Source organism: Camelus dromedarius, chromosome 11, assembly GCF_036321535.1.
Source record: "Camelus dromedarius isolate mCamDro1 chromosome 11, mCamDro1.pat, whole genome shotgun sequence".
Taxonomy (NCBI): Eukaryota; Metazoa; Chordata; class Mammalia; order Artiodactyla; family Camelidae; genus Camelus; species Camelus dromedarius.
The window spans coordinates 54,991,341-55,016,107 of record NC_087446.1 but is presented as its reverse complement, the minus strand read 5'-3'; the positions used below and the strand labels follow the sequence as shown (position 1 = coordinate 55,016,107).

At 41.2% G+C, this 24,767-nt stretch overlaps 1 protein-coding gene across 6 annotated transcripts in view; it reads right to left on the bottom strand.

Annotated features, from left to right (window-relative positions):
- The window catches only part of SCN8A (sodium voltage-gated channel alpha subunit 8), a 180,078-nt gene that overhangs the window by 85,699 nt on the left and 69,612 nt on the right, over positions 1–24,767 (bottom strand). The window contains exons 6-9 of one of the 6 annotated variants that reach the window (XM_031462534.2): positions 6,461–6,579; positions 4,419–4,508; positions 3,642–3,770; positions 1,724–1,815 (exon numbers count right to left, since the gene is read on the bottom strand). In XM_031462534.2, coding sequence (XP_031318394.2) covers positions 1,724–1,815; positions 3,642–3,770; positions 4,419–4,508; positions 6,461–6,579 — 430 coding nt within the window. Of the gene's footprint in view, positions 1–1,723; positions 1,816–1,972; positions 2,065–3,641; positions 3,771–4,418; positions 5,328–6,460; positions 6,580–24,767 lie in introns of those variants that run through there. The other 5 variants (XM_064490997.1, XM_064490999.1, XM_064490996.1 and 2 more) reach the window with 5 other exon arrangements.

Here is a 24,767-nt window from a genome sequence, read left to right as displayed (position 1 = left end):
AAAAGAGGCCAGAGGAGGAGAGACCAAAGGAAAATGAAAGTGAAGATCTGGTGCTCCAGATGTCTTAAAACAATAAGACAAGGCCTGCCTAAGGGTTAGGCCACCATCAGCGGGCTTCATGAGGCTGCCTGGAGGAAGGGCTGGGTTTTCTGTCAAAAGGATTTAAAACAGCTAGGAACTAAACCTTGATAAGTCACGGTTATAGATTTTTTTTTTTTTTTTTTGCCAAGAAGAGTATACTCCAACTGACACCCAGCCTCTGGTTGATAAGTTGTAAGCTACCACTGCTAAAAATAAAGGAATTCATTTTTAATAGGGCTGTAATTTACTGGCCCACTTCATGGCCTAAATTTATAAATGGAGAAATTGAGGTGTACCTTCCTTGGGGTTCTCAGCAAGCCACATTCTAAGTCTGCCCTCTTTGGGAGTCCACTTCTGTGCTTCCCTCTCTCTGTATCTGCTATGTAGATAGTGTGGAAAGAGGAATCCTTCCGGTTCAGCCACACGGGGAAGAGCCCCGTGATGCCAGGGACACGAGGCCTCTGCTCTTCCTGCCCCTGTTTCTGCAGAACTGCAGTGGGAAGCCTGGTCTCTTGGGGATCTTCCCTGAAAACTCCTGAACGCAACCAAAGTCCAATCAGCAACAAAACCGTCCTGACTTCTGCTAAGACCACTAACTAAAATATCTTTCCTCCCAGATTTTAAGACTGGGCTTTAGAAAAATAGTTAAGTTTTACCTGGAAGTAAGGATTTAAATTAAATTAATGGATCTTATCCTGAGGGCCACAGATGGGCTTGGGGAGGGCGGGTGCTTTGTGAACTTTCATCTGATTCTCAGAAGGATCCAAAACTTTCAAGAGGTTAAGAATCACTAGGCTAGCTCTACAAGAATTAAAAAGAAAAAGGCAAAAATTTTATTTTAAAGAGATTGTCAATTAACTACTTCTCAATCACCCACCGATTCCCTTTTTTTTTCTCCTAAAGTTTGTCCTTTTTGTGTACCCGTGCGTTTCGAAGAATCTTACCTTACCTTTGATTTTTTTTAACAGCACCTGTATAAGCTCTCACTGGGACTTATGTTTGAGAATGGTCTCTGAATGTATGTGTAGTAGATGTCTACTGGTTCTTATTCTAGTGAAACAGGCAGCAACAGAATGTGATAGACAGTGATTATTAAAGTTCAGTTCACTACCTCCATGGCTCATACATTTGTCTGGAACACAAGACTGGTTAACTGGGTAAGGTCTCTTGTGCAATTAAATAATTCCACTAACACAGTAACAATAAAAGTACAATTTTTTGAATAACAAACATCCCATCAGCAAACCATGCGATAGGAAGCCTAGAAACCACAAGCAATGGGATGAGGGCGGATGTTAAAGTTACTGTAATTCCATGAGGCCAGAAAGCAAATGATTTATATTCAAAGAGACAGCTAGCTCCGTGACAATTTTTTTCAGACATTGTGAGATCCAAGTGATTCTTATTAAACACGTGCTTTTTCAAAGCATGGATGGAATGGGGGCTGCATGCCTAGCAAGCACTGTCAGAGGAACTGCCAATGGACCAAAGAGCCGTTCCAGGGAACGTCTCTCAGGAAGAACATGCAGAGTGCAAGGCCATGTCAGCTGTGCTGATGCCAGTTCAAAACGTGGTGGATAAAACGAATGGAGGGGAAAGAGGAGATGAGAATAAAGTCAGTCTTGTGTTTAAAATTTCTCACCTGGAATTACAGAGATAGTTTTCAAAGCTCGGAGAACCCTGAATGTTCTCAGCGCTGAGACATTGCCCAGGTCCACAAACTCTGTCACATATCTGTAGTAAGGGAGGCCACGCACAGACACAAATGACAAACACAGACACAAACACGAACACCAAAGGAAAAACACAAAAACCACAACAAAACAAAAAGTACAGTACGTCACGTCAGGGCCCTAACCCCACACCTAACACCAACCCCGGGCCATCTTACCTGGGATTACCGAAATAGTTTTCAAAGCCCTCAGTACCCTGAAAGTGCGTAGAGCTGAAACATTGCCTAGGTTTACAAACTCTGTTATATACCTGCAGAATCAAACCAAAGGTAACTTGTAATGGGACCACTGGGCGAGGGTTTGAGGATGGGGGTAAGAAAGGGTCTTATATACAAGCTATGATTTCACTTTTTTCCTTGAAAAAGAAAGTCGCAAAATATAAACACTTAAGGAACACATTTCTTTTTTCAGCGGGGCAAGGAGAATTCAAAAGTGTATTTGAAAGAAGTGATACCACCAGAAGCTGCCTGGGGCTTACTCTCTTACTCAGCATCGTGATGTGCAGATCCCAATCAGAATGACAGCTCTCAGTCAATTCACTTTTTTTTTTTTTAGTATAAAGGAAGGCTAGGAGGTATCAAAGGCTTATGTCTACAAGTTTTGTGAACAATTTCTTAGGAAAAGGAGACAAATTTCTGTACCAGGAGCCCCATAAAACCAAATCTACATTAAAATAACTCCCTAGTTGACAATGGCAAAAATGCCTAAGTGTCTCCATGTATGACTTTTCCAAGAGCTGTATGCGTATCTTTGCAGTCACGCCTACAGATGAAGCTTTAGCCCACGACATACAAAAGCAGGGCTTAGGAAAAATCCAGATCATGAGATCAGAGTGAGTATCATGTTACGTGCTCATTTAATCACCAGCTCTGTGCCTAGCAAGGACACTTGAATTTTAAATGAACACCAATGTGTATTCATGATGCCGGTAAGCTAGAAATTGCCTTAACATAACAGAAAGTCAAAGTTCCAGTTTCAAATATTCAATGCATATCATTCATTCACATTTTACAGTTGAAATACATCTTTCTATCTGATGCTCAGACCCATACATGTACAAATGCACTCAATCTCTGACACATCGTGCACACACACACACACACAATCTATACCCCCTACCAAATCACAAAGCACTTTCCCAACCTGAAAATAAAAATAAAGTTTGCTATAACTCTTCTACTACCAGCTAAGCTTCCCAAAGACATATATGTTCATTGTTACAGCAACACAAATTATGGAGAGCAGCTAGCATACCAACGCGGAGTTACACTGCTCCCTAGTAACTAACCGTAGTTTGAAGTTCTGGTCAGTAACTCTTTAGGAAGTGACCAGATTGGATACTAGGTTCATGTTTTGACTCTAAAATGTGCTCTGAAGCCTTCAACATCTGGATAGCCTCCTGAAATTACATATGGTTTAACATACCCAGGAAACTGATTTCCAGCCTAAGGTTCACACCTCAATAATCTGAAGACTTCACCGAGGCCCCTCTAGTGGCAAGTGTGCAAACCTTGGTCAGTGTTGTAAGGGAGAATAAAATACGATGGCGTGCCAATGGGAAATCACTTCCTACCTTCTCTCCTGTTTATAAAGCCTCTGTCCACTTTTCCCCACATATACATGTTGTCACTGCCTGAGCCACAAGAGGCCCTCATGGGCAAGAATCACAGGCATAAGCCCATACCACCTCACACGGTTATCCGTTAATTCTTCATACTGTGTCCACAAACTGCCACTTACAAACACTGTCATGCAAACACTCCCGGGAGTATAACCACACACACACAATGACACTCAGAACACCAATAAAGTAAGCAGAGAACTTACGCCATCATGATGACACTGAAATCTAACCAGTTCCATGGATCCCGTAAAAAGGTAAAGCCATCTATGCAGAAACCTCTTGCAATGATTTTCACTAGTGATTCGAATGTATAAATCCCTGTGAACGTGTACCTGTCAAAGAAATGGATATCTTGAGGTAATTTCTGAACAGACAGAAATTTAAATGAATCTTTTAAGATAACACTTGCCAACATGTGGCTTCAACTAATAGAGACAAAACAGGAGAGGCACAGCCAACGCAGCAGAAAGGAAGAGAGGAAGAGAAAGGGATGCTTCAAATGAAACGTACTGAAATGCACAAACCAGGAACTTTGTAATGTACTGGTCCCAGGAGTATTGCAGAGGAACAGCTCTGTACTGCCATCTAGTACGTGCTCATTCTGAAGCAGGCAAGGAGGCCCCAGAGCTATTTTTAAATTGAGACAAGTCAAAAAGAAAGGGAAAGCTAATGTTGGAGAAGAAGGCAGTATCAAGGGCAACTGAGGGTACAAGATGGTGCTGGGGCAGCCGGTCAAAGGCACTGGCTAACACAGGAAAGGGCAGAGGGAGGGGAGTAGCTCCCAGAGCATACTTTCTCTTTCCAGGGTTGGCGTCTAAGGGTATTTCTTAAATTCCACATGTAGCCTCACCCATCTCTGTGACTTAAAAAGTGGGCAATAATTTTTTTTTTCCTTGATGGATCAATTGTGCAATGCAAGATTCAGTGACTAAAGACCTTTAAAACAAGCTAGCAGACAAATAAATAAATGAGTTACTTACTCCACATTCTTCGACCAGTCAGGAGGGTTACTAAAAGTCATGAATACACAGTTGGTCAAAATAGTGCACATAATGATCATGCTAAATACTGTAGAAAAGAGTCAAGGGAGAATACACAAAACCTGGCCGTTTCTTATCCTCAGGAAGCAAACACATTTCACATTGGTATCACAAGAGTTAAATCAGTAACCTGAAAGGAGACAAAGCACAGAGTGGAGGAAAAAGGGAGGTGATAATGAAAACTGTGGTCACCACCAGGAACCCAGAATGCCACCACAGGTATCCATACCCAGTCAGCGAGTGCGAGTGGACACAGCAGGACAGCCACTTTCTTCCCACCGGGTTGTCAGCGTTCTCCTCCTTTTGGAGAAAACATTTCTCCCTCTTCACCACATATGCCTCTAAACACCTCTTTGCCCAGGAATCGGAAATCTATCAGTCTACCAGATGCCAAAGTCATCAGGTGACAAAACAAATTAAATCTAATCTATAATATTCAGTAGTCACTTATGGTTAAACTAATTATCTTGCACAACCAGCTATTTGGAAATGTGCGTGTAGTTAATGATTTCCTTTCTTCCTTATCCTCCAAAGGGCTGACTGTCCTTGTGCGGCAAGGCAACAGTCAATGCGTGTTGCATTTGTCCAATCTGGGAAACCAGCTGTGGTACACTGAGTAAGGATTTCAAAGACATCTGCACCGCCATGCTCCTAAGAACCAGGTAAATGAGGCAAATTCATCTGCTCATTCCTGGAAATGTTCACAGGTAGTGGATCATTTTGTTGCCATTTCAATTCTATCTCTTATCTTTCTCAGCCCTTTTTGTTCTTGTCTACCGAGAAAAATTAAACTCCTTTAGGTCAGCATGAGTTATTCCAACTCAAACTGTCACTTTACAAGCACAGAGGCCATATCTCATTTGTTGCTAATTCACTCTCTCTTGCGAACAGCATTCACCATCTTCATCCTACTAGTGGAGTTCTAAAAAGAAAAAATACTTCTTACAGCTGGATGTTTTTTTCTTCACAACAGCTGGATTTTTTTTCTTCACAACAGCTGGATTTTTCTTCAGGGACTAATCACATGTTCGGGTTACAAGAGAAAAAACACCATCTTCTGATCCAACAGAAAGGGAAGAAGTCCACTGTGAATTATTTATTTCCTTGTAAACCTTTAGATTTCAGAACTATGTTGCTTGTAAACCACAGATTCCAGACCCGGTTGCTAAATTCTTAGTGTTAATAAAATGTGCAAAAGCTTAGCAAAATGATTTACGAAGCAGCAACTGCTGGTTTCCTCATCCTGCTTGGAGGGTACAAAACTCTTTGGAGCATGGGACTAAGTACTGTCAAATTAAATACCAACCATGAACGTTTAAAGTCACCATGCAAGGTTGTTAAACCCATCACATAATTTTTCATCTGTCATATGCTCTCCTGTGGTAATAAGATATAAAAGTCAAGCCACATGAATAAATTGGCATTTTCTGTTTAAGGGGAGCAAAAATACTAGAAGAGATTCACATCAATCCAGCAACCTAGATCTAAACCTCTGTACCAAGGAGGCTACTTAATCTGAGAAATTATTTTAGATACTGGTCTCACTGTTTAAGAAATCAAAAGCATTTAAGGCAGAAATCTAAAATATTCATTCGATTGTTTGTAACTCAAGTAGCTTTTCAAAACTTCTAATATGGACTTTAATACATTACAAAACTGAATAATCTAACTCAGTATGAAATTTCTGAAGTCTGAGTGCTTTAAAATGTAAGACTTCAGTAAAAGGTTACCATCTTAATTCGTCCCTCTTAATGATACCTGCAAAATTCCAGACTCCCATGATATCATCCTAAGAAAAAAGAATCTGCTAAAACTTAGCTCAGGATTCAGCAGAAGTGCGCTCTTAAAGCTTCTGATGGATGGGACAGTCAATTACACTATTGATAAAATACTTAATATACAATTAAGTTGTCAACACTCAGAAACATGCGCCAGTGACCATGCAGCCGCTGCACCCACTCCACATTTGCAGAAAAGGATATGAATGTATCAAAATTTTAATAGCTATTCTTCTTATCAGGTTAAAAGGACTTAAAATGTACAAGGCAGGCGTGGCACTAAATCTGAAGAGAGTTTTCCCTCTGTTTAATACTACAAAGGTCTGTGGAGAAAGAAAAAGAGAAATTATTAAAGCATGGGAATTAATCACCACATGAGACAACATTTTTCTAGGCAAGAAATAAATAAACTCAAATGTACTCATAAGTTTTACTTCCCAATTTGGTATGTAAGGCAAGAACCCTTAAGGCAATATATCTCTCCTTCCCTCACCCCTCTCCTCCACTCTGCCCTAGATTATATTACATATAGGTGACATTATCTTAGCAGTTTTACAGAATAAGCTTTTCTGTCAGAAACAAGCCATCTGAATTATACCTATTTCTGCCAGCTCTGGACAAGATACTAAAGTTTATTAATTTAGGATTTATTCACTCAACAAATCAACAAATGTTTACTGAGTGCCTACTGTGTGCCAGGCAACGTTCCAGATTCTGGGGAAATACTAGTGCACAAGGCTAACCAAGTGTGAGGAGTGTGTATTCTAAGTGGGGAGACAGACAATAAGTAAAAAAACATCATTAGTAAGTAAGTTACAGAGAATGTGCTAAGAGCTATGGACAAAGGAGGGGAGATCTGGAGTGCTGGGGTCAGAGGCAGGTGAAGGGAGAGAGGACAGTTTTAGAAGGTGGTCAGGGTAAGCCTACTGAAAAGAGAGATTTGAGCCAAGACTTGAAGGCAGTGAGAAGAGTTCATTACACCAATATTTACCTCCCAAGTCTACTCTATTTGGCTTTCAAGAGTCTTCCTTCTAAATAATTTTTTTTTTAAAAAAAGGACACCAAATGAACTACTTATTATTTATAACTTAGATGATTGATTTATTGAATATGTGTAAGCACATTTGACGGTCCTTTATGACTGGATTACTGCATTCTATTGATTCTTATTTTGTGGTTGGCTTTATTCCATTGATAACTATGTCAGTTTAAAAAGCTAAAGCTCTAATCTGTTCTTAGAAACAATGATCAGTACCTATATGTAAACTAAAAACACCATGTGCAGTATACTGTATATCTGTATTTACATGCAATATAATGCATATGTGCAGTCAAACTAATAAAACTACTAATAAAACTGAAAAAGGGAAAAAAACAGTCTTCCTTCTCAGCCCTGCCAAAAGCATTCAATGACATTTCCTAGCATGAATCTTCCTGTCTTGCCAAATTAGGGCATGGTTACAGTAATTCATACTTTGGCCTTTGCTCACACTGTTTGCTCATCCTACCCAGATTGCCTTTTCTCGTCTCACGAATTCAATTCCATTAAGATATTTCTGAGCATCTATTTTGTGCCAAGCATTGTGCTAAGCTCGTAGGATACAAGGTTGAATGAAACTGCACTTTTAGGGAAGACATCTACATGAACTAGTAATTGTGATGCAAGGTAAACACAAAGCTCAGCAGCAAAAATACGTGTGATGTACGAGAGGCAACAGGAGGGAGGGATTTTTCTCCCCTTGGGTGGGGACTGCGAGGTAGGCGAGTGAGCTGGGAGGTGTTCTCAAAGGAAGGTAACTAAATGTTTGGAAGGGATTTTAAAGGACAAGTGGCGATTAAGAGATATTAATTGGACTGATAAAGGGGGAAGGGTTGGCAAGGAAAAGGAACAGCAGACAATGTACAAAGGCACAGTAGCATGTAACTGTGGGTGTTTTCAGGGAATTGACAAGTAATTCAATGGAGGGCAGAACAGACAGGGGGAGCAGCAGGCGGTGAAGCTGCAGAGAGATGCAGGGGCCACTAGACTGAGTTCCTAAGGACACAAGGCCAGAGGCCCGAGCATCTCACTGTGCGGGTGAAAAAGCAAATGGTCAAATACTAGCCATTTTAAGCAGGTTTTTGTTTTTGTTTTGTTTTTTAATTTAAAGCAATAATGGTCATAATCATTAAAAAAAAAAAAAAGAATGGAAGACGAGTTCCATCTCATCACCCAAAGACGGACTTTGCTGTTTATGTGTCTTTTCTTGTGTATCTTTTCAAAACTCTTCTGTATAAATATATAAATATAGCCTTAAAAAGACTCTCTCTCAAGTGGGATTGTACTATAAATACTTTTCTGCACCTTGCATTGAAAAATGAACCCCCACAAAGAAAAGCCCAGGACCAGATGGCTTCACTGATGAATTCTACCAAATGTTTAAAGAAGAATTAATATCAATCCTTCACAAATTCTTCCAAAAAAATAGAAGGGAAGGGCATACTTCCCAACTCATTCTGTAAGGCCAGCATTGCTGTGATACAAAACCAGACAAAGACATCACAAGAACAGAAAACTATAGACTAATATCCCTTATGAATATAGATACAAAGCCTCAACAAAATACCAGCAAATTTGGCAGCATATAAAAAAGGGATCACACACCACAACCAAGCAGGATTTATCCCAGAAATGCAAAGATGGCTTAACACATGAAAATCAATCAATTTAACACAACACGTTAATAAAATAAAGGACAATAACCACATGACCGTCTCAATAGATACGCAGCAAAAAAATTGACACAATCAACACTCTTTCATAATAAAAATGCTCAACGAACTAGAAATAGAAGGGAACCTCCTTAACCTGATCAAAGGCATCTATGAAAAATCCACAGGTAACATCATATTTAATGTTAAAAGACTAAAAGCTTTCTCCCTACAATCAGGAACAAGACAATCCACAGAATGGGTGAAGATATCTGCAAATCACGAATCTAATGAGGGCTTACATTTGATATCACTTATATGTGGAACCTAAAAAATTCATGTATATATATATGAATCACTATGCTGTATACCAGAAATTAACACAACATTGTAAATCGACTATACTTCAATAAAATAAATAAATTATGAGGATTTAGCAGCCAGAATAAATACTTGCAACTCAACAGTAAAAAGTAATAATAATAATAATCCAACTTAAAAATGGGAAAGGATTTGAGCAAACATTTCTACAAAGTAGATTTACAAATAGCCAATAGGCACATGAAAAGATATTCAACATTATTAGTCATTAGGGAATTACAAATAAAACCACAATGAAATACCACTTTACATCTACGAGGATGGTAATAATTTTTTTTTAAGAAAGATCATGGAAAATAACAAATGTTGGCAAGAATATAAAGAAATTGGAACTCTCATATATTACTAGTGAGAAAGTAAAATGGTTTAGCCACTTCAGAAAACAGTTTGGCAGTTCCTCAAAACTTAAACATTGAGTTACCATGTGACCCAGAAATTCTACTCCCAGCTATATACCCAGAACTGAAAACAGGTTCACACAGAAGCGTATACACGAATGTTCATAAGAGCATTATTCAAAATACTGCAAAAGTGAAAGCAACCCAAACACCCCTTAACTGACAAACAGGTAAACAAAATGTAGTATAAATCCATATAATGGGATATTATTGTCTTAAAAAGACTGATATTCTGACACGTGCTACAACATGGATGAACTTGGGAGACACTACGCTAAGCGAAATAAGACAAACACAAAAGGACAAATATACATGATTCCACTTACATGAAGTACCTAGAGTTAACAAAGTCATAGAGATAGAAAGTAGAATAGAATTTATCAGAAGCTTCGGGTAGGAGGAATGGAGAGTCATTGTTTAATGGATATAATTTCTGTTTGGGATGATGAAAAAGTTGTGGAAATGGACGGTTGTACAACATGGTGGATGGATTTCATACCACTGAATAGTGCCCTTAAAAATGGTTAAAGTGGCAAATTTTATGTTATGTATATTTCACTGCAATAAAAAGGATATACAGTTGACCCCTGAACAACATAGGTTTGCACTTTGCAGGTCCACCTGTACTTGGACATTTTTCAGCAGTAAATACTGAATACTAGTTGATCCACAGTTGGTTGAATCTGTGGCTGCACAACCACAGATACAGAGGAACTGCAGGTACTGGGGGACCACGGGTATGTGGGAACCGCCCATACTAAGGGCTGACTGTAAGTTATACACGGATTTTCAACTGCACTGAGGGCCCATGCCCTTAGCACCTGTACTGTTCAAGGGTCAACTGTAATTTAGTACCTGAAAAATGCCCAGTATACTGTTATTGATAAATTTTTTAAAATCAGCTTTGCTCCAAGCAAATAATAGAATTAAGAAGAGCAATAGCTAAAAGTGGTTCCTAACCCTATCTGAACTTCAGAATGATTTAAGGAGTTTTTTGAAAAATACACGTATCTGGGCCCAGAAAAAAAGAAAGAGAGAAATTAAGTATTGATACATGCTACAACATGGGTAAGTCTTGAAAATTTTGAAAAGAATTCAGATGCAAAAGGCCACATACTGCATGATTCCATTTATATGAAATGTTCAGAACAGGCAAATCTTGACAGAAAGTTGGTTAGTGGTTGCCCAGGGCTGGATGGACAGGGGGCTGGGGAGTCGCTGTTAATGGGCTTCTTTAGGGCGATGAAAATGTTCTGAAATTAGATAGTGCTGATGACTGCACAACCTTGTGAACAAAAAGCCAATGAACTGTACACTTTAAAACAGTGAGTTTTCTAGCTCGTGAATTATCTCTCAATGAAAACAAAATACCACAAAAATAAGAACAAACAAAAAATGAACCATATAAGAGGTACAAGACATAGAAGAAGGTCTATAGAATGATACCACAAACATCTATGTACCCACCCATTAACCCAAGAAATAATGCCTTACCAATCCTGCTCCTCTCTGCACCCCTTTCCAAATACATCCCACCTCCTTCTCACAGAGGTCAGCATTCTTTTGAATTTTGGTAATGAAGTCCCATTTTTTAATGATATATTTCCAATTACTCGGAGCTCCCCCTCTTCTGAACTCCTATTATATTCAGAGTTTGTGTCTTTCATTATTCTCCAAGCTCTTTTTTAACCCTTCCCCTCCCTTCCCCCCTACTCCTAAAACTATGTTTCAAGCTCTTAAGAGAGCAGGAACCAATCTCACACTTCCTCCCACAGGTCCCATGTAATGCTCAACCCAAGCGGTCCCAATAAATTTTTGCTGGCAGAGTTTTTAAAAGCTCCTGACCTCTCAACTTCTGTTCTTTCCTCTCCTAATCTGGCAGAGTCATGCCATTCTCTCCACAATAGAAAAGCAGAGCTGGTACTGAGCCACAGACACCGTGGAAGCGCGCAGTGCCCCGCCCCCAGTGTGTGGGACTGTGGTGTGACACTACTCCTCCTGCACGAGGAGGCACTGGCTCTGGTGGGGCGCGCTGCAGGGAAAGCCCAGTCCTGACGGCAAGAGGAAGTAGGAGACCTGGGGTTAGGCTGAGCGGGGTCCAGGGCCAAGCTATGGCTCTTCCATAGTTTGGCTTCTCAAAGAAACAAAGAGCCCAGGACTTTCCTGAAAGCCCCTCTCTGAAGTACTTGTACGCCTCTGCGTTTCTATAGCAACTCCCTCCAGGAAAATGCTAAGCCTTTTAAATAACTTCCTCATTCAACCGCATATTCCCATGAAATATGTGTGAAGGAGGGATCATTATCCTCTACGCATTTCACAAAAGCTCAGGAGAGGGACACCACCTATCAAAGGGCATGCAGCAAGGAGCAGCATATTCTGCCAAGTTTAGAGCCTCTTTACAGCTTCTGCTGTGCCAGATTGAGAGGCAACTCAGTGGCAAGATGGCAGAGAATGAACCTGGTGTGGGGGATGGATTCTCTGGTGAATGAGAAATTTGAGCCCCTGGGGCTCACTCCATAAAAGCGTAAACAACAATGGATGAAGCACTGGCCCATGTCCCAGGATCTAAAACCATCAGGCTGAGTCTTTACAGAGTCACCTACCTGCCCTTAGAAGAAGACAGGCAATAGGATGTTTTAAAGTAACACGCTCTGCACCTCCCAAGTTTCTCTTTTAGTTTGGTCATGATGGAAAAAATAGGTCTAGAGGAACCACTGACGGATCTCCTACCTCAGAGTCAGTGCCTGCACAGGACCTGGCGTGGAGCAGGTGCTCAGTAAATGTCTGTGAACAAATGCTCGTGTGTCTGAGATGAGAGTAAAGGAGAAGAGGAAAAAGAAATGGAAGACGTCAGGAAACTGAAACTGTTCGACCTTGGCTGAAGAAAAACTAGGAGGTAGCTAAGATTCTGAATTAGTACAGTGATGAGTTGGCAAGAAGGAGATCAATGGTCTTGAGGAAAACCAGGTCTCTTCAGTGAATTTAAAAACCATGGTTTCGTAGGTACAAAGGGTTTCTTAAGGGCATTTTGTATGTGAAGGAGAAGTCTCATAATTAATTTGGATACTGAATACTACATACACAATAGTTTATCATCACTCCTTTCCAAATGTTTATATCCTATATCTTCATCAAGTATAAAACCAGGAAACCCTTCTTCTATTCCAAGAGAAATAAACACAGAGTTTACACTAAACCTCCTGAAATGAAGGTGAATTCTCCATACTCAAGGAACAAGTTGTACTACAAAAAAATGTACTTTTATTGTTAAAATAATCAGATTTATATATGCTTCATTTATATGTGGTTTTTCATAACTTCGTCTTCTGCATAAAGCAAGATGGGGTTTGGACCAACACCAGTTCTCAGAGCGCAGGAATTCCCACTAACACTGGGGCCTGCAGTGCCTCTCTGAGAGGTGGAACAGTATACAACAGGGGCCAGGAAGCAGCTTCTGCAAAGGGTCAGACAGCAAAGGCCACAGGCCCCGTGCGCCATGCAGATCCTGCCGCAACAGCTAGACCTGCCACTGGGGTGCAAACCAACCACAGACAACGCGGAAACGAGGAAGAGCGGCTGGGCTCCAACAGAACCTGATTTACAGGCAAGGAAGTTTAAATTTCATATAACTTTCACACATCACAAAATAGTATTATTCTTTTGACTTTCCCAATCATTTAAAAATATTAAAACCCTTCTTAACTCCTGGGCTGCACAAAAACAAATGGCAGAGCGGACTTGGGCCATGCGTTGAGCTGGCTGATCCCTGATACACACTAATACCAGTTCTCACCTAAGTCAGGCAGGCTGCTTAAGAATGATCTGATTAGCTTTTTTTTCTTTTTTTTTTTTTTAATGCAGATTCACAAGTCCCATTCCAGAGGTTCTGATTAAACAAGCTGCAGAGGAATCTGTGTTCACCAGGATTTGGGGACTGCCATATCACCTGAAGGAGCACAGGTAGGTTCTCCTTCACCTGCCTCTCCCTGGCTGTGTGGCCTGGGGGAGCCCCTGCAGCTCTCTGGATCTCATTTTCCTCCTCTATGCCATGGGAGAGCAGGCTGCCTGATGGGCAGCTCTGACGTCTGAGTCTGCGATTTAGAAAATACACAGAAGCATCAAGGTTAAGTGCAACAAAGTCCAAACCACACTTTTGAGGAGAGAGCCCACCGTTATTCATTCTTTCACAGTGTATCTTGGTAGAACGCTCCTGAATGTTATTTTGCTCCTTCAGGTGAAACTCTGTCAAGTCCAGGGTCAACAGTGCTTGATACCATCCTGACCACTACACTCTACATGTAGGTGGCTGGGGACAGCATGGGGCAGTCCCACAGGCTGCCTCTCCCTGCCCTATATCCCCTACTTTTACCCCCTGTTCTTGGCAGAACCAGACTAGGGGAAAGAGAATGGACAGCAATGATTGGTGATGGGCTGACTTTTTAAAAATACATACAAAAGCATTTTAAAGCCACGCGCTTGGCTGATTAAATTTCAGTAATCATTGTGAAACTGCTGGTAAAAATCCAGAAAAGGAGACTGTCCCTTGGTCAACACTGTGCTCCAACACCAGACCCTTTAAAGCCCAGGAGGAGTGAGAAGGACAGCAAGCTTTGGATTCTTACAAGAATATTACTTGAGCAACAATCACTTGGTGCCCATGAAGTCCAATAATATTTTACCTAATCTGTCTTAAATTAGATCTTTGTGAAGTAAATGAGTTAAAAGGGAAATTGAAATTGAATCGTGGTTTACTGCCCAAGGGAAAATATCCGTTTATAACAACAGCCAGTGAATGCTTGTGCGCACAAGGCCCATGAGTAGCGTGGAACAGCTCTTAACGAGTTATGGCAGCGAGTATTAATAAACGTGGTCATGCCGGCATAAAATGAGCCTGCTGAAAAGCACAGGCTTTTCATTTCTAATTATCAGTGTGTGGCTTGGAGCACATGATGGAGGAGCTTTGCCATGGCTAACTCAGGGCAAGAGGTGTTCTCTTCGGGGTCTACGATAAGCAGAACGGACCCTGTGCAAGGCCAGGTATGAGCACATTCATATTCATACCAAACAAACACCAGCACACGGCAAGCATAACACAACAGGTGCACACAGTCACCAAAGCACTGCGTGCAGCCAGCTCATCAGCATTTCCCCACCCTCACTCCAGGACTGGATTAATTTTTTAAATCATACAAAATGTATAAATTAAAATAAAGGGTGTATAAATATGAAAGGACGGTATAAAGAAGAGTACACGGTGCAGGGGTGGAGTATATCGCAGAACAGAGAGCTTCTTAGAGAAAGGTTTATTATCCAGCCCCTGGTTCGCTGTGGGACACAAGGCCCAGGAGAGCAGTCTCTACTCAGCCAAGTTCTCCCCCTCCTGAGAAGTCATCATTTCAACTAGGGCAAAGGTCAACTGTATGCATCTGATGACCTTCCAGCTGTAATGAACACCTAGTGGCTCAGAGACCGAGCTAACCTACAAGGGGGCAGCTGGGAACCAAGATCCTTTGGCTCTACCTGGCTCTGTTACTGATGCTGACTTATGACCATCTCCCAGGTTTGGACCTGAGATCTTAACTGTTTTGACCTCTAGAATTGCCTGACCCTCTCATATTTAGCTGACTTCACTAGCCTTAAATTCGTGCTTATTAAACCTAACATATATATACACACACACACACACACACACGTTATTCTCCCAGACCTGTGTACCTCTTCTGAACAACTGGCCAGTGTGACTTATAATAGTTGTTAGCTCTTTCCTGCCTAACTATAAATTCTTAATTCTGGTACCTTCTGCCAGGGGCAAATCCTCTCTGCCTATTGGTTTCAGAGTGTGCACATACACAGAGAAGTACTCTTCAACCCAACAATAATAAATATAGCTGATCTGAAAAACAGCTGTGACAGTGACAACAGCGGTAGCCAGCTGTCCACTAATTAACAGCGATTTGACATTCGCTTCCGAATGTACAGCAGGCACACGATATAAGCTAAGCAATGGAGCAGGCAGCAAATAAATGTCCTTTCAAAATTTCCCTGTTTTAATAAAGAAAAGCAATGCTGAATCTAAACAGAGTCTACCTCAGACTAGGAAGCTGTTCAGAAATAAACGACCTGCGCTGTCAAAATGGCTACGCCACGTTTAAGGGATCCTGATGCCTTTCTTCATGCTAATCCGCTCGGTGGGTCCCTCAAGTAAAATTGCAATTATAGTCCCCATGTGTCCCAGGAAAGGCTCCAGCAAAGGCACAACCGGCCCAAATCTCCAGAATCCCTGTGTCCTGGTACCCAGCTTAGAAATACTGAACTAAAAAGCAGGACGTCAGGATATAGGCAATTTTTTTTCCCTTTTGGCTTATGCTTCTGTTTGAACTATATGAATATACAGAGCCCTCATCTTCCAAGTCTCTATTCCACCACACTGAGGATTCAGCAAGAGAGACCTCTAAATCCCGTTTTTATTTTTCATTCCTTTTATTCATTGATAATTGTATCTATGAGTCTATTTGAAGGAATAATAACATTTAGTATGTACTAAACATTTACTACGTGGCAGGCACTCTGCTGAGGCACCTGTATTGTAGCAGGTTGTCTCACAGCAACCCCTTGACGACGTAGGAATATGTTATAGATGATGAAATTACGACAGAAAGGTTAAGTAACTTGTCCGAGACCAAAAAGTTATTTAGTGGTAAAATTTAGAACTGAACCAAGGCAGTCTAACTCGAGCCTAAACTCTTAATCATCATATCATGCTGCATTTTTAAAAAAGCTTCAGAACTACTTAGCAAATCCATCTCCTCACCTTACAGACAAGAAACCAAGCACAGAACGCCCTGCCCAAGCTAAGACCCCAGAGCTGGGGAGCGGGAATAGGAAAGTTACTGGTTTCCAGTCCTGAACTCTTTTCGGCACACCATGCCACCTGATCCAACCCTCAGATCAATGAAGAGACCTCTTTTACTTAATACCTTTAACTCTGGCAAAAAGAAAAGCCCTTGCACCTGCCACAGAGCTCACAGCAGCCATGGATGGTATTTTCCCAAGTTAAGCTGGGTGAGGATAACACTAGCACCACGTCTGTCTGTGGCTTTGCTGTTTTCCATGCTTCTGCATACACGTTCTCATTTGGTTTGCCCTTGTAATCCCATGGCCTCCAACCCACATTTCAAGCAGGTCTGACTCCCCCTTCCTGCCCACTTCCTGGTCACAGGAAGCCATACCTGGCAGGACAAGAGCTGCTTCAGTGCTGAGCCAGCAGGATGCTGCCCACCCCCAGGCAGGGCGGCTCTGAACCTCCTACATGGCCCCTCCTCCTCACTGTCCTTCAGTATGAGTTTGCCTTTGATCTCCTTCCCCTCTTGGGGTACCCAGCCTGCAGCTGCTCTAGGGTAAAGCACAAGGCAGGTTTATTCTGTAAAGTGTATTAATGCCTCTGTTCACTGCATTCATATTCTACAATCTGTTCTCACTCTCCTCTTTCTTACACAGCAGCAGAGTAGAGTGGTTTACAGGCTTTGAGGCCACAAAGACCTGGATTTAAGACCCAGCTCCAATGCTTATTAGCTGCCATGATTCTAGGCAACTAACCTAGGTTGCTAAGGCTGTTTTCTTATTGATCAAATAGGGGTAATGACTGACAGTACCTACTTTATCATAAAGTTATGAGGATTGAATGAAAATTCACAGAAAGTCCTTACTATAGTGCCTGGCACAGAATAAGCACTCAAACAATGTGATTAAGATGATGTCATGGCCGTGACACAGACCACTGCTGCTCCTTCTGCTCCTTGGCCTCACACATGGGGTGGCAGCAGGAGACTCTAAGGGCTAATATTCACGTTACTTAGTATTCACACACTTGGCACGAGCCAGTGGGACACTTGTGCATAAGCTAGACCAAGAGTCCAAAGTCACTAGGAGGCACCTCCACAGCTGCCCTGGCTCAAAATAGGCCCCAGAGGTTATTCAGACCTAAGAACTTTGGAAGTAGGAGGAAATAAAAACCGCTTAGTGTGCACACGGTGGGATCCACCCTGCCTCTCCAGCTTTATCTCCTGTCCTACCAAACCATACCCCATGCTCCAGTCACAGAGAAATTAGTGGTTTTAAACAATTCAACTTTTTTCTTGTCTCTCTGCCTTTGCATGTACTGTTCTTTAAACCCAAACTACTCTTTCTTCTCTTCTCTGACAGGTGAAATGCTTTTTTTTTATTGAAGTATAGTCAGTTATAATGTGTCAATCTCTGGTGTATAGTAAAATATTTCAGTCATAAATATACATACATATATTTGTTTTCATATTCTTTTCATGAAATGCTTTTTAATCATACTTTTATACTTTAAGGTACAGCTCAAATGTCACCTACTCTCTGAAGATGGCCCCATTCAACTCTCTCAAACAGAATTACCCTTCCTTCCTGTGTGCCCCCACAACACTTCATACTTACTTCTGTCAGAGCAGTTAACGTAGCACTGTCATTTTGTTTACATATCAGTATCTCTCATTGAACCCTGACATCCTTAAAGACAGGAGTATATCTTCCAACTACCATGACTTTTTTAGCTTAACAAGCAGAATATGTCACATGATGCCCTTGTGGTACAAGGTAGACAGTTCGTACGTGTTTGCTGAATGTACGAATGAATCTTACTCATGAGGAAATGATGCGGCTAAAATCAACTAATAACCATAACCAACTTTCTGCTAGGTGTCTAATCGACCCTTTTCCACTCTTTAGCTCATCCACCCATAAAAATTCATTAATTTTAGTTTGAAAAGTCTTCTCATCTTTTCTGTCTTAGATACCATGCTGAAGATACAGTATGAAACAAACAAACAAAAACATACTGAATTCACAGTGAGGTAGTGCAAAATGATAGAAACTGTTTTAAAATGATAGTAGAAAACAAAAACAAAAAATCATCCTGCAATATACTTTCTTACAGAGACAGCATGGTACGGTAGAAAGCCCACAAGTATTAAATTCACACATCCTGGGACCTGAAACCTGGCTCTACCACACACTAGGTGAGGGAACTTGAGCAGTAAATTAACATTTCTGAGCCATAATTTTTTCTTACTTGTAAAAATGTGCAACATTCTAACATTCTAGTGACAGTTCCCTAATATTGGTGATGCTCAAGGACTGCAGAAAATTGGGGAGTCAATAATGATATCTAGAATTTGGGTGGTATCATGAATTAAAACAGCAGATGAAATAAGATAAGTAGGTTTGAAGGGAGAAAATGAATTGCATGTATAGAGTTACCTGCGAGAAATCCAGATTGAGATGCCTGGCAAGACACTGAATATTTAAGGAACGTGCTAGGCCGGAGAAACAGAGTCAAGAGTCCTGAGAGCACGGATGAGCTCAGCCAGGCAAAGTGTGCCAAATGAGAGGGACACGGGCCAAGGGCTGAACCTGCAGGAATGTCAACATTTAAGGGGAAGGTGGAGGAAGTGAAGGAGAAAGAGAAGGAATAGTCTGAGATGTAAGGAGAATTAGGCCAAGGAAGTAAAGAGCTGCAAGAATCAGCGAGTAATTAATGGTACCAAATACATCAGAGGTTCAGTGAAATAAGAACTGAAAAAAAGTCTCCATTAAATTTGGCAATTTGAGGTCATGGAGGATCTTATGTTGAGAATGTCAGCAGAGAGGTGAGGATGCAGAGTCAGGCTGCAAGGATGGAGGAGTGGCTAGGAGATGTGTAGGTGGTGATGGTGAGTAAAGTTTCAACAGCATGAGAAGAGAGATACTAGCTGGGGATATGGGGTCAAGTATGGGTTCATTAAGATGGGAGAGGCTTTGAGCATGTTTATAGGCTGAGGGGAAGGAACTACTGTGAAAGGGAAAGTTTGAAGTACAGAAAAGAGGGGGGATAACTGAGAGCGAAGTTCTAGAGAAGGCGGGGAGGCATGGATGGGCTGAGGCACAGGGAGAGGGATTGACCTCGAACAGTAGATGGGGTGCCTTCTCCTCTGAAATTGGGAGAAGCTTTTATTCAAACTTCATTCCATAGGCCAAACTTTGTAGACTCAACAAAGTGTCTGGAATAGGAGTGCCTCTTCAGAGCAGGTATCAACAATTAAGAGTTGACAGAAATTGTCATATAATGGGGAAATCCTAATCTTGAATTGTGTCAAACAGAGTTATATGTAAAGAATTTACAATGCATGTGACTTTGGAAACAATTAGTAGAAGGCACATCCCTCTGTATACTTGACTGAGAAAGGATTTAAAATATGGTTAATTGCACTGAGAAGATCACCAAAATCATTGTAATCTTGAGACATCCTCTGACATTTAAATGGTCATTAAATGACCCAATCAACAGGTTAATTCTTATTCGAATAAAAAGATTTCATAGCCCACATCCTGTAGAAACCAACAGAGACTAACTCCTAAAATTAACAATCAGTGGAATTTTATGGGTCAGGTGATTAGTTAATAATACACATCCTAGAATTCAAGTAAAAGTTGTCTCTTACACACTATGTGTCGCAGAATTTTGGAACTGCAACTTAGAACTTGTACAAGGACTAGAGAAGACCTGAGGCTCTTTTCCCAAGAAAATGCTATATTTAGCTACAGGTAGCTCATACTAATGCTAAAATGTACTGAACTCCTGCCTGTGTGAAAATCTAAGACTGGCAAACTCAATGGTGTGACAATACGGGCTTTTAAACAACTCAGAATACCTGTAGTATGGGTCCTTTTAAAGATTACAATTTAGTACCTGCTAAAAGCCTATTTAAGACACTGAGGATTTAAGAGAGCATGTAGCCTTTGATTCCTCTAGATTCTCCAAGTTTAGTCTCTGCACCAAGTTAAAGCACCACCATCTTTAAAGTACTTGGACTATATTATCTTTATTAATGCACTGATCATTATCTGTAATAATTTTGTTTCTTTGTTTATTATGTCTTCCTAACAAAAACTAACTTCCAAGAGTAGTATGTACAGCTTGCCTGCTTATTCTCAAAGGCAGGGAACAAGACCTGGGTACACAGAAAACACCCAGTAACAATTTATCAAATTATCAAATGAAGGACTGAATGCCCAACTCTTGCCTTAAGCCTCCACAATCAATCACAAATTTGCATCAATTTATCTCTACAATAACTTGACTTCAGCCATTCCCCTTACTCTCTCTTCCACCACCATAGTTCAGGCCCTCATTACTTCACAGCTATTCTCTCTGTCCCAGTTCTCTTTCCCTCTGGTCCATCCTACAGATCACTGCCATACTCACTTCCCTAAAGCACAATTTTGATCACTTATCCTTACTCCTATTCAAAAACCTTCAGTTGTTCTCCACTGCTTATCAAGTAAAGACCCAACTTCTTAGTCTAACACTCTAAGTCCTCCTTGATTTGGCTCCCACACTCCCCTCCCAGGCGCATCTCCCACCCTCCAAATTCCAATCAGACTACTCTGCTTTTTCTCACATTGTCCTAGGTTCTTGTTTCTGAGCCTTTGTTCGTATTGTTCTTTCCGCCTAGAATGTTTCAGTCTATCCTTCTTTTCTAAAATCCAAAGCCTCGTCCAAATATGATTCTTACTATGAAGTAAATAAGGCCTGTTCTGAGGCCCCATTGTCAAAAGTGTTATCACATGATACACCACCATGTTATAACTACATAAGGGTAAGAATGGACTTTATTCATCGTTGTTTCCCCCAAGAGAACCCAATACCCCCAAGGCCTCACATTTAGGAAGCAGCCAAGAAGTGTTTGTTAAATAAATGGATCATACGAAGAGGCAATCCAAATTGGTATATATCCCATGTCAGCTTTCCTCATTTCCATTATAGTCGGTTAATATAGGGAGGGTAACACACCTCACACAGCCAAGAAAGAAGCAGAACACTTAAAGGTAGACAGGACAGAACAACTTAGAATATTCAGGTAACATCCATTTTATAAAAAGACTTGATACCAATAAATCAAGAAGAGTGCCAGCTACAGGCTATTTATTACCTAGTGACCGTTCATTAAGTCTCTTCTAATTCAAAGGTTCTACAAGAGGAGAAATAAGACTGGTGGCAATTAACAATAGTAATTCAGTCCTTGGAAAATCTCTAACATGTCAGGAAACCCATTTCCTGATCTACTTCCTCAGCCGCTAAAGGAAACTAATTCTTCGGGAAAGGAAAAGCTATATTGGTAATCAGTCTTTGTGCCCCTAGAGTTCTAGCCACTTTGGTAGATGGGAAAACTTTCCATTAGGGAAAAAAAATTCATAATGCCACCTTTCATGTTCAAAGCACTTAGAAAAGTACATAGTGTTTTCATATGCATTATCTCACAAGATTGACTCATTCATTCAACAAATATGGATCGAACACTTACTACAGGGCAGGCACTGTCCCAGCTAATGAGCACACAAGAGGATGAACAATAAACAAATAAACATATCAGATGCCAGGTGTTGCTAATGGAGAAAGATGAAACAGGGTTAGCACAGAGGCTGTTCTGTTTTACACAGGGTAGGCAAGAAATCATCTCCACGGCAACCGTGTAGGATAGGGGGGATATCAGCTAGTAGCATAATCTTAATCTTCTAGATTAGGGAAACTGAGATGCCGAATGGTTAAGTGACGTGCCCAAGATCACCTAGAATTAGATGGAAATGAATCAGAAACAAGATTTCCCAACTTTTGGTCTACTGGCAAGGCTATAAAAGAGGAATCTGATTTAAGAATGTTTAATTAAATTCCTTTTCTTCCAGATAATGATACTTAGAGAATGGAAAAGACCCATACATGCACGTCATTAATCCATCACCCTCAGAATGACCTTCCTCCCACTGACTCACAAGCAGTTGCCACAATTGGATTTGGTGAATAAAATGATGGAAACATTTTATTTTTTATGTTGTTGCAAAAAAATTTTTAAACAACATAATAAAAGTTTTAAAACATGTTTTTATTCAAAACAGAAAGCCGCCTCTTTGTCCGCTGATTGTGCAAAAACAGGCAATGCAACATCCCATCAGTAATACTTCAAATCACACCTAATGAACATAAACTCTCCTTTAACAGCCTGTCTCTGCTCTGCACACCTGGTGAAAGTATGCGAAAATAGATTCAGCAAGGATTTTCTGCCAGGAGCTCATAGGTGTGTGTGTGTGTGCGCGTGTGCACGTGCATGCCAGGAGCTCATGGGGTGTGTGTGTGGGGGTGTGTGTGCGCACGCCAGGAGCTCATGGGGGTGTGTGTGTGTGTGTGTGCGCACACCAGGAGCTCATGGGGTGTGTGTGTGTCTGTGTGTGTGTGCCAGGAGCTCATGGGGTGTGTGGGGGGGGTGTGCACACACCAGGAGCTCATGGGGTGTGTGTGTGTCTGTGTGTGTGTGCCAGGAGCTCATGGGGTGTGTGTGTGGGGGGGTGTGCACATGCCAGGAGCTCATGGGGTGTGTGTGTGTGTGTGTGTGTGTGTGTGTGCATGCGCCAGGAGCTCATGGGGTGTTTGTGTGTGTGTGTGTGCACACCAGGAGCTCATGGGGTGTGTGTGTGTGTGTGTGTGTGTGTGTGTGCGTGTGACTTAAGAGTTCTTCATTTGAGGAAGCTGATGGCACTAATATTACTGGAGTAAGGAGAAAACCGTAAACATTGCTGGGAACAGGGTGCCCTGCCATACCCAACCTGACTTAAACCTAAAACTCTAAAACTTCTTATAAAAGGTAGGGATGAGATCTTAATGTGTTAGAGAAATTCAGGAGGAAGAATCAGTTCCAGTGTAGAGAATCAAGCTAGGCTATAAGGAAGAAGGGGCCTGAGGGCTGGGCCTGGATGAATGGATACGAGTGTCAAAAGGTGAAGTTAAAGGACAGAATATATGTCAAGAGGAGGGAATGGAGACCAGAAGACAGGGAACACTAGGGAAACAGAAACTAACGTGCCACAGCTAAAACATAATATGTGATAGGCATAAATGTGAGATACAATGAGAAAGATATCGATACAAGTCCAACTCTTACCTTGAATATATTACAGGTAAGGAAGTTAAAGCCCAGAGAATTTAAGTGATTTGGCCAAGGGCAGACAAGAGGCAAAGGTAGAACTAAAAAGAAGGTTTTTATATTCCCAGTTAGGTGCTCCTTTCACTATATCATTCTGCTGGTAGGTTGGGGAACTGGGGTGGGTGGGGGATAATCTTTCTTTAAAAAATAAAAACACGTGAAGAGGTTAAGTAAATTCCTTCCAAATGACATGCCCAGCCGAACAGCAGTAGCAGCACTGCTACCGAGCCCGGGTCTCTGGAACAAGCTGCCTGCGGCTGCTAAATGACTCAGAGCCCCTTCACTGGAGAAGGTAAAATACTAGAGCTAACTAACACAAATGCCATTCTTCCCTGCAGAAGCACTGCATGTCGTAGGACCCATCCTAAGAAGGGTTATTAAACCACAGGGATTATCAGGGATGTGAACAAAAAAAGTAGTTTTTTTTTTTTTGTCTCCACATTTGCATCCCTCGCTTCAGAAGAACTGAGCCAATGAAGGCTGAGGATCAATTAATGAAGTTAGAAAAGTGGGAAACTAGAAATATGCTGAACAAACTAAGAGTTAGGAGGCATGGGTTCTAGTCCTGGCTCTACCACTAACAGTGGTGTTGGCGTTTGACAAAATACTTCACTTCATTAAATTTATAAACCGAGGAAGCTGAACTACATGATGTCTAAGGCTACCATATTCTAGTTTTCTATGATTCTAGGTTGACTCCAATTTGCAGGAAAAGACAGACATGAAAACTTGAAGGTAAACTAAACTTTGGAAAACCATGTATAATTTCTAGGTCAATAGGTACATGCCCTATTCAAAGGCACATAATCAGTCCTATAAAGAGACAAAGAAAATGTAGCACTGGGCAGTTTGAGACAATCCAGAGAGAGGATGATCTGGATTGCTTTGGGGACCATCTGGGAAAGTCAGGTGAAATGCAACATTGACACCACTGTCAAAGACCTCCACAAGCTTATGACAGCTCCAACTAGCACCAGCTGGTACAAGCGTATCTTGAAAATGCAATAC